The 14,575-nt window shown below is 41.4% G+C and overlaps 1 protein-coding gene across 4 annotated transcripts in view; it reads right to left on the bottom strand.

Annotated features, from left to right (window-relative positions):
* Nucleotides 1-6,427: 6,427 nt before the first annotated feature.
* Nucleotides 6,428-14,575, bottom strand: part of LOC109991805 (dedicator of cytokinesis protein 7) — a 31,680-nt gene continuing 23,532 nt past the window's right edge. For 3 of the 4 annotated variants that reach the window (XM_029279408.2, XM_029279409.2, XM_029279410.2), the window contains 14 exons: nt 13,756-13,908; nt 13,447-13,605; nt 13,259-13,359; nt 12,985-13,177; nt 11,459-11,602; nt 10,795-10,926; nt 10,662-10,676; nt 10,040-10,165; nt 9,853-9,942; nt 9,410-9,646; nt 9,156-9,299; nt 8,535-8,641; nt 8,265-8,438; nt 6,428-7,679 (listed from right to left, as the gene is read on the bottom strand). In XM_029279408.2, the coding sequence (XP_029135241.2) occupies nt 7,637-7,679; nt 8,265-8,438; nt 8,535-8,641; nt 9,156-9,299; nt 9,410-9,646; nt 9,853-9,942; nt 10,040-10,165; nt 10,662-10,676; nt 10,795-10,926; nt 11,459-11,602; nt 12,985-13,177; nt 13,259-13,359; nt 13,447-13,605; nt 13,756-13,908 (1,818 nt within the window). In that variant the 3' untranslated portion in view covers nt 6,428-7,636. Of the gene's footprint in view, nt 7,680-8,264; nt 8,439-8,534; nt 8,642-9,155; nt 9,300-9,409; nt 9,647-9,852; nt 9,943-10,039; nt 10,173-10,555; nt 10,677-10,794; nt 10,927-11,458; nt 11,603-12,984; nt 13,178-13,258; nt 13,360-13,446; nt 13,606-13,755; nt 13,909-14,575 lie in introns of those variants that run through there. The other variant, XM_065964474.1, reaches the window with a different exon arrangement.

Raw genomic sequence — 14,575 nt, 5'->3', positions numbered from 1 at the left:
CAACTTTTACAACCAGGAAAAGACAATCCATATCTAACATCTAAGCCCATATCTGGTCTCATATCACAATACAATACATTATATTGCCCAGTCCTAAATGAAGGCATTCAAGCCTCAACTCTCAGATATTTCCTACATAACCATTCTGCTGGCTTCCTTTGTATTTGTGCACAGCTGTAGTGAATGTGGTTGTTGCATTTGACACAGATTATCATTTTTCCAAAATCTGGCCTTTCACAGTATTCACAGGGTCTCTTTGTCACCAAGACAGGGTCATGTCTTCTTCTCAGTAGTTCAGGCAACAAACTCGAGATAAAGAAGTCATGTGCTTTTGGCAAAGCCTACTGCAGAAACTCTTAATTTCTTAGAATATTGCACAATGAACTCCTCCTTCGTCCACAACACAAAGTCACAGTAGCTAACACCACACACAAACATGTGAAGTTGAGTTTGATAGTAGTATGTGTGTGAATGTTTCAATGAGAATGACTTGTCCAGACAAAACTGTTTGTCTTCTGTACATCCTTGAAGGCTATTGCGGTATTTGTAGGGACACTTTATCTCTACCACCCCTTTGCCACAGCAGGTACATCTTGCTATCCCATCTGGCGATGATCCAAGGTGTGGCTCAGAAGGTTTCACTACCAAGCCACATGAGCTGATGCTGAAATCTGGATGGCTTTGGGACATAAATGCAGTGTAGGCTTGTCTTGCCGTTTCCTCCATGTTTTGACCCCAGAGCACAGATGGGACATTTAACTGTGTTTTGTTGTACTGCATCATATCATTTAGGTATGTTTTGCTCATCTTGTCAGTTGTGGTCGCATGGTGAAATTTGGTACTTGTGATCCGACCAGCCCTATAGGTGTGCCACTCCTTTGACCTCGACTGTTGCCGTGTCACAAATTCCAGTTTCTCACATTGATGAGGTTGTAGTGTAGTTTTTAGTCTGTGAAATATATCCTGACATTTTACCTGCATTTTCTGTGGTGAGAGTTCCCTAAGTGTTGCATCAAATAAAGCAGTCAAGGGCTCAGGTAAGTCTGGATGCTCCTCTGAATCAGGGTCAGATGATGCAGTGTCCGTGTCACTATTTTCCAGACTTGTCAGCACTGCAGCACCTGGGTCCACAACCTGCAGTTCCCGGATGTCATCATCTGTCAACACTGATAATAGAGAAACCAAAATACACAATTATTGTGCTGCATAATGTTCACATTTTAAGAATACTGTGTTAAACAAACAGAGTTAAAGCAACGCTTAATAAACAGCTTTGCGGTGTAATTGTGGGTCTTTTGATGGTTTTAGAGGGTTGAAGGGGTTCACACACAACACCTGCCATGCAGTGTGTGTCTTTGCATGAGCTTTAGCTTTGTTGGACATAATATCTGATGAGGTTATAGTTTCCTGCTTATTCATTGATGACTCAGACCCACTGAAGGAACCGTCCCACTTACAGTCCAGAAATTTGATGTACTTTTGATGTATATTTTAAACATCATCCAACTTGGTCATACATATGGACAAGTGTCAAGGATGAGACTTACAGTTTAATGCAGCTTGTACTACATCATTGCTACATCACCAATGTGGTTACATTAATGTTCATGATCAGTGTGTATGGCTGTAAGATTTCGCAGCAATTGCTTTCACGCATGTTCCACGTGCTTTGGAAAATAATTTTCTTTCCTATGATGTCTTGATCAGGAAATCCTTGTCAGCGGGCACGCATCGGTTGATTTATCCACAAAGGTCAATCAGACCCATGTCATGCTGGCCACATGCCGGGTTAAACGGACTCCAGACAGGCCAAGCCACATGACTGCAACTTAAATCATGACGGGCCACTTGTCAGGTCACGGATCCTAGACAAGCCGAGTCATATGACATCATTCAGGGCATTCATTTAGTATAGGCGCTGCACAACGGCAGCGGTTCAAGGCATCACGTCCTCTTCTCTCAACAACTCGGGCGATGGTCTACCCTGCCTTTAAGTCCTTTATTTGTCCAGATATCAGTACGAGTTTGGGAAACCAAAGATCCCTTAAATCCTAACTACTGGTAAGAAACTCATATAACTGGTGGTGGTGAGTATTATGGTCATTCTAATAGGTGACTGGTCCCTTAAACCATAACTACCACAATCAATTAAAAAATTGGACTACCACAAAACCATCACCATATCCTCAACTCTGACAGCCTGGTGGAAAACTCATAATATCACCAAGTCATCACTATCACCATGTAGATACACCCCAATATGGCATAACCCAGACTTCCAGCTACGCAACACCCCCATCTACTTCCCATCATGGCAACAAAAAGGAATCACTCACCTCAATCACCTATTTCAAAACAATCAGTTTATGTCACTCAACACATTAATCCAGAAGTACGGGATTGGGAGGGACCAGTTCCTACAGTATCAACAATTAAAATCAATAGTCAAATCCAAAATTAATATAACTAACAACACTCTGCAACCCTCCCAACTTAGCGAAGAAATCATGAAAATCAACAGTTCAAATAAAATCATCTCTAAACTTTATAAACTTATAGCCACATCAACAACCTCCATTACACCCCCCAAAATGGGAAAAGGATCTGACGCTGCCCCCCAACCCTGACTTCTGGATACAAATCAATAAAAACATCTTTTCTATGACCAATAATACTAATTTACAACTTATACAATACAAAACCATCCACAGGACACACATCACTCAAGGTAAAATGTTCAAAATGGGTTTAGCTAACACAGACATCTGTCCACAATGCACTCATGATTTCACAGATGACTATCTTCACGCCACTTGGGCCTGTCAACCAGTTCACTCATTTTGGATCACAGTCACTGAAAATCTCTCCACTATCTTGGGCTGCAGAGTCCTCCCATCCCCATTACTTTGCTTACTTGGAGACACATCACAAATCACCATCCCAAATAACTGCAAAAACACTACTCATTTCTCTAACTATCGCCAAGAAAATCATCTATCAGAACTGGAAATCGAAAAGATACTGCCACATAACTCACTGGACCAACCTACTCACAGAACACATTGTAATAGAAAGAATCACAGCCTGCAACAATAACAATATATCAGCCTTTAATAACACCTGGAATCCATTCATAATTCACCTAAATCTCAGAAAAATCATACCTCAAACCTCTCTCCTTTAATGTTGACACATATATATATATTTGTTTTTCTCCCCTCTTTCCTCTTCCTCTCAATTATCTTAAATTTTGTTGCTATTTATTTTTCTTGCTACTTCCCATTCAGCCACTCACTTTAATGTATTATACTGCCACACACACATTCACACGCTTCTTATACACTACTTCAACTTACTACTTGACTTTTATTATATCTACTTCAATTGTATTTGTCTTTGCTAATGTTTGCGTATTTTGATTTTGTTTTGTTTATTTCTGTTTTGCCTGTTTTTGTTTATTTGCCGTCGCTTTAATTGTCATGTCTATGTGTACTTGTTCACCTTAGCACAATAAAAAAAAAAAATAATAATAATAATTTAAACTCTGCTGCTCGCTTACAAAACAGCGACAAAAACGGCTCTTCCTTACTTTAACTCTCTCAGCCAGGTCTACACTCCCTCCCGCCCATTACGCTCTGCCAATGAAAGGCGTCTGATCCAACCTTCACAACAGGGTCCTAAGTCTCTGACTAGACTCTTCTCCTCTGTCGCCCCCCGGTGGTGGAATGAACTTCCAAACTCCATTCGATCTGCAGAGTCCCTCTGCACCTTTAAGAAAAAGCTAAAGACCCAGTTCTTTCCTGAATACCTACTAACTTAATGATGATGGTCTCCATATTATTGATGATGATGATGGTAATGACGATGGTTTTTGTTTGATAACAATGACTTATAAGATGGTTTCTATACTGATTAGAGCTCTCAAGAACTGCCGTCAATGTTGTGCTTTGCCTCTGGTCACTTCCTGTCAGCACCTGTGTGTCCAATCAGACTCAAAGCTGATCGTTTGCTCTTACTGACATTGTTCCCTTTTTTCTAGATCCTTGCTTGTGTTGTACTTACTCTCTGGATTCACTGCTAAGTGAATTGTAGATGAAGTAGATGGAGCAAAGTTAGGAGGAAAGGGGAATGTTGGAGAGAAATGGTGAGGAATGAGGTGGGTGGGACAGGAAAGGAATTTTGCGGTTCAGGCTTCTCTCCTTGAACTATCTGCGGATAGGGGGAAGGCGGAAGTTTGGTTGCCCTGCGGAGGTCAGCCGGCCCTTAGAGAGAGAGGGTGCAGTTGAGAAGCGGGTCGGTCGCAGGTCACTAATCCTGGTCTCTTGATATCCAAACCCTGTCTTGTTGTGATCCTGCTTGTAAAAAATGGGACTGACCCTTCCTCTGACAGGACATCTCTCTTGGCCTCAGCCTGTTGTCTTTGATGCCGTCTTGGGAGCATGTTACCTTCTATTTTAGGCAATTCCTTTGCTTGCCTTGGCTGATGTTGTTCCTTATCATTCTGATGCTGGATAATGGCTTTTTTGTTTTGCTGTCTGTCCTGTCTCTTACTTTCTACCTCCTCAGCAGCAAGCAAATTTAAATGTTTCTTATATTGCCTCTCACTTCCTTTTCCACCCTGCGTCATCTGCCCCATGGTATTAAGGAGTGTTCCCTCTGTACTGTGTGTCTTATCACTGGCTCTTTGGTCTTTTAGTGTCTTCTTGTTGTTAACTTTCCTTTCCACCACACTGCAGTATTTTTCAGAGAGTCCTGTAGCCTTTAACTCCTTCAGCTTGTGTTGTTTAGTCTCATCAACTTGCACACGTTTCAGCTTATTTGCTTCAATCAAATCATGAGCCTCTTTCATGATCTTTTCGCGATTTGCAATGGCTGAGTGATCCTGTTCCTTTTTCTGATGTTGTAAGGCCTCTAAGTAGTTTGCTGCCTTCTCACGCTTCTCCTCTTCCTCCACCTGTTTACTGATGCTGTACTGTGACGCCTTTAACACCCGCTCAAACTCTTCTTTCTGAAGCATGACCTCTCTACTCTGGTGGTGCTGTTTGGAGTGTGACTGCTCCAAGCGATCGGTGCGCATCTTTGCTTCCTCTTGTACTGTCTTTGCAACCAGATCTTTCTCTTTTCTCCTCCATTTGCTGTCTTCCATTTCTTTGATCCTCTTAGTGTGGCTCTCATCCTGATCTGCCTTGTTGTCTCTAACTTCTTTCTGCCGAGCAAACATCTTAGCACGCTTCAACTCTCTCTTTCTTTCTGCGTTTCTGCGCTGCTTCCTGTTCAGCCTCCTGCTTCATTTTTTTCTGGATGAACTCTGCGTTTTTAATGTCAGCCAGCTTCTCCTCCTCCATCCTCTGCTTCTTGGCGAGCATTTTCATTGCATTGATGTGCTTACGCTCTTAGTGCAGACACTGTTGTGCCTCTCTTTTCTGCTCCAGGGCTTTGAGGTCCTCCAGTTTCCATTTCTTCTCTCTCTTGTACTTTCTGTTCCTCTTGTCTTTTCATCTCATTCAAGGATTTGACTTTCCACGTTTGTCGAGCATGATTTTGTTTCCAAACAGGGATTCAAACATTCCACTCCCAGTGTTGCTGTGATTGGGTAATCACATGCAAGCTAATCCTGATTGGTTGTTTGATTGAGACCTGGGTCTGTAATGAAGTGAATACAAAACAGCAATAATAATAATAATAATAAATTTTATTTATAATAAAAGGTATTGTCAAATACAATGACAAAAGACACCCATTAATTCAGAGAAACATTTCTATTTAATATTGTTGGTGACATGCAATGATCTATGTTAAAATGTGATTTTAGTAACCAAGTTTAAATGAAAAAATGTCAAATTTTGTAGCTCTAACTTGAGTCTGAGCACAGCTGCTGTGTGCGGCAAATACCTTTGCAGCCTCTTTTCAACAAGAAACACATGCAACGTTCCAGTGGTATCAACTGCAGTTGTGGAAATGTATTTTAAAATCAGATAAAAACCAATATATCCAAAGCCCGTGTTCACCTAACTTTTTTCTGAGCGCCAGCATCTTTGTTCAATTGTTTTTAATGAGTAGAGAGCTCCAGAATCCTCGTTCCCGAGTGCTCCACCTTTTTAGTGCGGCCTCTCTGAGCGCTTGAGTTGAAAATCTTTAACTTGTTTTAACCTCTTTTCCAAATGTATAATCCCCGTAGTTTTGCCCTTTATGGATTGTGTCTTGTATATCCTTTGCTCTGTGTCTGATGGGGAAACAAACGATCTAAAATTAAAAACATGCAGTAAAAAGTAACGGCGCAGCATCGGTCATACAGCGGCCGTTGTCACCAGACTGTTGTCATAGAGACATGACAGACGTTTAGCACTTTTCTTCTCAGCGCACAAACGCTTCACGACCAGAGGGCAGGGACATTTTGATAGAAGGCAGTAAAAAAAACCAGTCGAAATAAATAAAACATGTTTAATGTGTAAAAAAGGTTTCCAGACTTGTAAAATAACAACAGTTCATATATTTTAGTTACAGTGTTAATGTGCTGCAGTTTGTTTTTAATAGTGCAATATAAAAGATACAGTGGTTGGAAATTGGCATTAGCTACAATTGATATAAATCTTCAACAATCGATGTGTTGGAAACATTTCATGGAGTGCTTTCTGACAGCAGTTCAGTCAAAGACAAGAGAGGACTTGTCTTACACAACACAGACATTCTGTACTGTTATCAGACTGTACTGCAGGGTGATGGTATTCATCACAGTTTGAAAATGTATGTGTGAGTAAGTGAGATGGCCTGGTTATGAGCAGTGCTTTTATGCTTAACATCTCATGTGACTGCAGTGCATTAGTAGATCATTTCACAGTTTAAAAACACAGCTAAACATCCCATCCTGCAATAATCCTTCTGCTCAAAAACTGCCACTAACAACATGTCCTGGGCTTCAGCTTGGACACTATGTCCTTTCACTATGATGAATTCCTATAACCCAAGATGGGCAGGCAAACATGATAACAAGAGGAAAAAGGAATGTCAGTTATTTGGTCGTTTGGTCTGTTGATAAAAAGAAAATCTCCCTGGTGCTACTTCTAAGTAAGTCTGGCAGTGACTTCTACAAGGCATAGTTTAGAAAAGAAAAAATCTTGTTCAAATGAAATACAATTAAGGCCATTACACAATACACACACTGCAGCATATTCAAAAGCAAGACAGTTGAAGAAAGAGAAAATAAACACACTCACTAATAAACCTCCCAAACGATTAGGGTGCAAAATTGTGTTTGGCAGCTCTATTCCAGTAAAAATGTCACGTAAACGCTTTAAACGCTTTAAACGCTGACCTGTAGTAGATTGCTCCTTGTTGAATTGAACAATTAAATCAACTTTCAGTAAAAAAAACAGCCATTGGTTTCTGCTACAGAGTTGTGACAGTCATGGTGATTGGGGGAGATGAAGCATGGCAAAAATAAGGAAGGGGTGTGTGTGTGTGTCTTTACTTGTGTGTGGTGGAGGAAAATATCATGACAGGTTGACAAGTTAGAGAAGGAAGAGGATGGTACGTGTGTGCTTGTGACAGTTGATGTGTAATGCTGTGTTGGGGGGTTGGAGAGGAGCCGGGTGGTGGTGGGGGGATTTTCATGTGTTGTAATCCAGTCTGCTGCCCCTCAGCAGTCAACTCTGCGGAGACTGGATCTACTGTAGGAGTTCCTGTAAGAAAAAAAAGCTAGTAGATAAATAATAACAATGACAAACATGTTCTTGAAAAAAATTTGAATTTGAATGATCTTTTTCAGTAACAGCATGCTAATATATCACGGTATGAATGAGCATATGAACACATATTCACACACTAAGGACCCCCCTTCTTGAGGGCCAGAGTCAAAGCCCGAGACAAAGAGAAAGAGACGTGCTTCAGGCGAGCACACCCTCTTCATGTTGTTATTCACTGAGAATACATGTTTACATGATTGTTGTGCCACAATTCACTTTAATTGAAATTGTGAAAGTTTTGTGTTGGTTAGACATCATTGCAGGGCATCATATAGAATTTGCAGTAATTGGTTGAATTTGCTGTAGTAGTAACGATCACAACGTTGCATATTCCTGGAGGGACTGGTAAACGGCACATCATCAGGAGTAACTTTGTTTTAATTATTCTATTCTGTTTGAGGTTTCTTTCAGTCTCTTGAGTGTGATCAAAGTTAGGGTTTAAGTAGCTCTATTGGTGGTTTGATGGTTAAGGAGAAGCAGCAGGTGCGTGCAGGTGTGTACTTGTTTCATGTCTTAAATTACCGTTGAGTTTGCGTCGTCTGTGCAGGCAGGGTTCTGTACAGCTGGGGGATCTTGCGGTTAATGAGAGGACCCAGAGCTTCTTTCAGTTTGTTGTAGTTCCTCTCCATCTCTCTGTGGTACTCCTTCTGATCTGGTCCAATCAGGGTTTTATTCTTCCTCAGGGCGTCCTCACACCTGCGTGCAAAAGGGGCAGAAAAGACACAGGGTGCTTGGGCTTTGTCTAATGTGTTACAAAGCAGTCTGCATCTGGATTTTAGAGTGTGTAATCACCTCTTAGTGAAATCTTTAAAGCACAGGCGCAGTTTGTTGTGATGGCGAAACAGCTTTGGGTCATCGGGAATGTCGGACAGAAAGACCTGCGCCACCTCGAGGGGACCCTGTGATGGGGGAGGGAAACATCGTTATTTACCTGCTTAGGAATGACATCTTGAAAATCTTACCCGGACATCAGAACCCTTTTAGACGGGATTACTATTCTAGGTGGCTTTGAGCTTTTGACACTTAAAGGTGCACTCTGGAGGTTTGGTAGAGAAATGTGAAAGTTGGAGAAATTGACAGATTGGTGGTTTATGATCATAACTCTATACACAAACCTTTCTCAGAGGAAATGTTGGTCCCTGGAACACTGTTTGAAGATTAAATGCAACGCGGGAAGTTGTGGTGGGGGGGCCCAAAACAGTGAAAACGAAACTCTCCTGGTAGCTTTTAAGCTCTAAACAGTGTTCCAGGGACCAATTTTTTCCTTTTGATTTAGTTTCTGTATTTAGTTCAGAAAATATAGCATAGAATTGTTTCATTTCTTCAACTTTCAAATTTTACTACCAAATGTACATAGTGCACCTTAAAAAGCAGGATGGTTATACATCATCAACTGCAAGTCTTAACAAGCACCTGGTTGACCGTGGTGCCCACACAGCCCTGCAGGACCATCTGCAGCATCTTTGAGTCCGAAGGGTCTTGGTTTGTAGCAAAGGCAAGCTCCTGAGTTTTCTTCTGCATGTCCTCAATGGCTACCTCCATGGGGACAAGAATGATCTAGAGAACAAAAGACATAAAAAAAAGTTCAGATCTCCCCCTCCTTCTCACTATATTCATATAAGGACCTAACCCTAACCCCCCCCCCCCCCCCCGGGAAAGACACCCACCTCCTCCTTGTGGATAACATTGATGCGTGTCTTGATGTAAGGGAAGGCATGAGATGTCGTCAGGATGGTTTTGCGTTTGTACTGCTCGTTCAGATCGCCGTGAGCTCGGCCGTCCAGTGTGAAGGGAGTACAGTACATGAAGGTACGCAGGTTGTAGTTCTTGTCAAAGTAGGTGATCCGTTCCTTTAGCTCATACGTGTCAAAGAAGGGTTCCACGTATGTGATCTGGAGGTAGGCCTGAACAAGAACAAACCGTTATCAGTCGTTCAATCCTTTTGTAAAATCCACACTGATATATCATTACACTGCATGAAACACAGATTATCAGTCCTGTGAATGCCCGGGAATTCCCAAGATTCCTGGCAGTTAATGGCAGTTTACCACAAAGTTTGCCTGTGCTGATAGTAAGTCACATACTGTATAGTGTGTAATGATCTTGTTACCTTGTTTGGATCCATTTTGTTTTTGTCTACTGGGTTCGAGTCCTTTATTATTTCAACCACATCATCCCCAAATCTCTCGGAGTAGAACTCCTGTGTAACAAAAAGATTGAGCTTAAAAAAGGTGTTCCTCATAGTTACGGTAACCAACGACACCTTTATGAGTATTTATGAGTAAATGCTGACATGCCTCTAGTCTGTGGGAGATCTCTGCTAATTTGGTGATCGATGGCTCCTTGTAGACGAATTCTTGTTCATCGAGGTCTCCGAACCGGCAGCCGTAGAAACCCACCCGGAAGTAGGTTCCAAACATTCTCTAATCACTACAAAGAGGACACAAAGGCATGATTCAAGAGTGCAGAGATTGAGAAAATTTAAATCAGCTCACTTTAAAGATATAGTGAACACAATACACGTTGACTAAGAAAGATTAAAAAGATGTACAAAAACACGTTAGTGAATGGCAATGAATTCATCCCCTCATCTAAAAATGAGATTTGTGCTCTTTGTGGTTGTATGTTCTTCGTAAAAGAGGATCACATCGAGACTTTAATGATATAAAGGATAAACTGACTTATTTCATGCTAGCTGATGAAATATTAAGTCATTAAAAAAAGAAAAAAGGGGCACATGTGTCCGTTTTCTATGGATAGGGCTAAGGAAATAACTTTGTCAAAGTTTGAAATAGATTTTTAAAATCACTCACCAGTGACACGTCATTCATACAGCACGAGAGAGGAGGACAAGAAAGAATGTCAATACAAAATAAAACAATCAATTTTAGCCTCAGGAATAAGAGATGAACTCATTACCTCCCATCCTGAACTCTAGAGGAGACAAAAAAAAAAGAAGCATTAAAGGAGGAATCAAGAACACAGCTCATTTTAAACGACACGATCAGCCCAGTGAATTTCTGGAGGATATATGATCTAACGTTCCACTCACTTGGTTGTAGACTTTGTTGAAGGCATCCTGCAGCTTTCCATGGACAGTAGCCAGTTTTTTGAAGTCCCTGTTGGCTTCATGGATGGGCAGTAGGATCTTGTACACTTCATTTATGGCTTCATACATGGCAGCCTGAAGTTACAGCACAATAAAAGTTTGTTCAGACAAAGATTTCTTCAGTCATGTACCGTAAAATCCGAAATATAAGTTGCACCGGTATATAAGACTTCTGTTTTGAAGGTCTTTTAGAGAGAAAAAAAAAAGTTTGAACTGTCTTCCTGCATGACGATTTATATTGTGTTCAGTGATGTCTACAACGTGCAGTTTCTGTACAGCTGTGTTGCTCTTAAAGTCCCGTCTTTTTTCATGTTCAGGAGTTTGCCAGCACAGCGTGCACTCAGCTTTCAATACACAATGAATGGGGATGGGTTTAAATCACGTCAGGTTGCAGTGATAGGGGCTGCTGCCCCACTGTAATGACGGCGCGTGTTTCAGTATTTTATACTGGTATATTGGTCGCACCGGTGTATAAGGCGCAGCCGACTTTCAAGACGAAAAAATAGGTATTAAAAGCGTGTTTTATACACCGGATTTTACGGTCCTGAATCTTGAGTTTTCTTAAAATGCACTCTGTCATCATGTGTATGGAGAATATGAGCTGTACCATGTAAAATGAGGCAGCTGCTTGCTCCAGGAGGCCCACGAGGCCAGACTCGCTGAAGTACTTCCCGGCACAAATCCCCTCCTCCTCTGGTGACAGGATGTCATCGGACACGGCTGACTCCTCCAGTACATTGGATGAAATATTCTGGCGGGGGGGAAAAAGTATCAGTATCAGAACAAGTATTTGATCTCTTAGGAATGACAATGAGTCTTGTTGCTCTTCATGTATCATGGTGGGCTTTAAAACAACCTCATATCTCATGTGACTAATCTCCTTGACACACATGCACCCCTGAGAACTTCCAGAAAAGACATGACATACATACGGCACTGCATAGATCCAAGACAGCACACTATCATTCAAATCCCATATCAATAACATTACCCGGTCTGCATACTTCCACTTACGAAACATCAACCGTCTCCGTATGCTATTGTATGCTGTTTTTTATCCATCACTGTTTTTAAAATGTTGATTGTTGTACAGTGTCCTTGTGTGTCTTGAAAGGCGCTTATAAATAAAATTTATTATTATTAAGATGGTGGACAAAGTGACAGAGTCCATCACCATGACAGGTGTTTGTCCAGAAAAGAGTATGAAGCAGCTTCATTCATGCATGAAAGTTGCGCTGTTGTGCACCAATTGTACGATATAAATGTCATCGGCCAGGCCTGCTCTCTTGTAGTGAATTTCATGAATCACCTGCTGTGTTCTAACATCAGCTCCCACCAGCTTAAAGGGATGATTGGTGTTACATTGGTGACAGGTAAAGTTGGAATTAAACATTTGACTTGTCTTTCAGACATGAAACTCACCCTGTTTTGTGCATGTGTGAAAACATCATTATACTGCTGCTTAATATATTCTTTAGAAATATGTACAGTAAAGGCCCTGACCCACCGAGCAAACGGCTAAGAACTAGTGGCGAGCCTTTGGCATCACCTCATGTCTCGGCCAAAAAGTTGCACTAAAACACACCGCAAAAACTACAGCCAAAAGCCAACCACCACGTACGTTCTGCACATGCTTGAGAGGAAATAACTCTCTGTGTCATCAGGTGACGGTAGTCCGTTGTTATGATACGGGAAGACCATTTTCACACCGCCGTTGCGCACCACTCGTATTATAGGTAGCCTACTAACTGATAAAAAGTTGAATTTGGCACAGGCGTTGTCAAATCCTTGGTCTTTAAAAAAAAAAAAAAAAGAGGCGGAGGCGAAAAATAAGGAGAAATCGCACTAATGGGTGAAAGCATGGATACTACAGCGGCATTCTCAAGGGGCTTTCCCTAACCTGTGTTTAGAGCTGGAGATAAATGAAACCTCTGAACAGCCAATCAGAGAGATTCCTCTCACCATCAGCGCCGAACCGACGCCAATTCAACATGTCGAAGCGACCAAAACAGGGCCGACAGAGGCAAATGGGCAGCGACGGAGCCGGACACACTGCAAAAACTCACTGACGACTGATGGTCTCCTTGGTTTATCAGGGCCTTAAGAGTACCTAAGTTAATACTTTAAACTGACCTGGAAAGTGACACAACCAATTGGCAGGTAGCGGCAGTCCTCCAGCATGTTGAGGTATTCAGCCACCAGAGCTGCGCTGTGGACCAGACAGTGGGCAGCTTCAGCATGGTTCCCTCTCTCACTGTGTTTTCCTGCCATGTTCTGGAGCCACGTCAGACGCAAGTCAGGGGAGTTCTGGTAGCCCTTTGCAATCCTGGAAAAAGAAGTGAATATCAGATATTTAAGTCGTGAACTTAAATATGGTATTCTTCTTGATCAATGTGCATCATAGTACCTATACATGAGGTCAATGAGCATCTCTGGATCTTGCTGATGCTCTTTCATCTTGACAGTGTCCGTAAGAATCATATGCAGGTTGAACACCAGATCTTGAACCTGCAGTTTCAAAAGTGTAACACAGCAGGTAATTTAAGTCTAATTCCATCTAGCAGCGTGAATCTTTGTGCTAAGGCTGATACCCACCTGCTCAGGGAAAGGCGTGTCGCGCAGCTCCAGGTCCTCTTCAGCGTAGGTCAGAATCGTCTTGAGTGAGTGACGAAGATGATCCTCGTTGAAATTTTGGGACATTCCCACCAGAGACGAGAGGGACATGGTGACCTGCATCTTCACTCGAGCAAAGTTCTGTTCATTGGGCAATAAAAGGACAGATTGTAACTAACAATATTAATGCAGCATGCTTGTTCATACATCCTGTCCTTACCAAAGTATGTACTGGTTAATTCCTGTTTAAAACAAGGCCATTGAAAAAAACAAAAGAGCATCTAGACTTACATTTCCAATCTCAAAGTTCTGCCTCATGAGCAGATAAAGAGAGGCAGAGGCATGACTTCTGACAGAGCCAACGCTGCTGCTGCAGTGACGCAGGAGACGCAGGCACAGGTCTGCACAAAGCTCTGTGTCCTCTTCAAACAGCATCTCTGGAAACTGGTACACACACAACAAAAACACGTTTTCACTTCATACTGCTTTCTGGGATAATTATCAATTAATTTGTGTTTTTATCATTCTTTGTACAATTACTGAACACAGAGGCAGAGTATAGAAAGATGACATGTGCACATAAAAGTATTGTTTGTGTAGAGTTTCTCTTAAAGGAGTTACAAAGAGTGTTTGAGACAATGATTAAACATGGTTAAATGATGGCATTGACATGTGCATTAATTAAGCTGCATTCAATAAAAATACATTAAACAAAGAGTTCAAACAGCCTCCCTTCAGATGCCTCTGTACTTATCTTCAGTTTAGAGCTCACTTCCTTTATCTGGTGCTGAGATGCTTCTTTAAGCTGATTTTTTACACTTTTTCCTTGTCTTTTTGTTTTTGATCATTAGTCATTTTTTGAAACTACATCATCCGATCAAACTCTTCCCTCTGATGCTTCACCTCGATCGACTCAGTTTGTTAGGTTGTATTAAGTAAATGAAGAAATACAGTGGAACACCTCTACCTAATTAGCATCTGAGTTTATAATGTGAATTTGCTTATACAGGGAGGAGGCTCGTGAAGGTATTAAACAATTACAAGAGAAAAAGATTATAAATCTTTCATTAGCCTATTATTTGTTATTCTTTAGGCAACACAAGGACAGAGA

Source organism: Labrus bergylta, chromosome 16, assembly GCF_963930695.1.
Source record: "Labrus bergylta chromosome 16, fLabBer1.1, whole genome shotgun sequence".
Classification (NCBI taxonomy): Eukaryota; Metazoa; Chordata; class Actinopteri; order Labriformes; family Labridae; genus Labrus; species Labrus bergylta.
The sequence above is the reverse complement of the archived record's forward strand: the minus strand, read 5'-3'. Positions and strand labels throughout refer to the sequence as shown.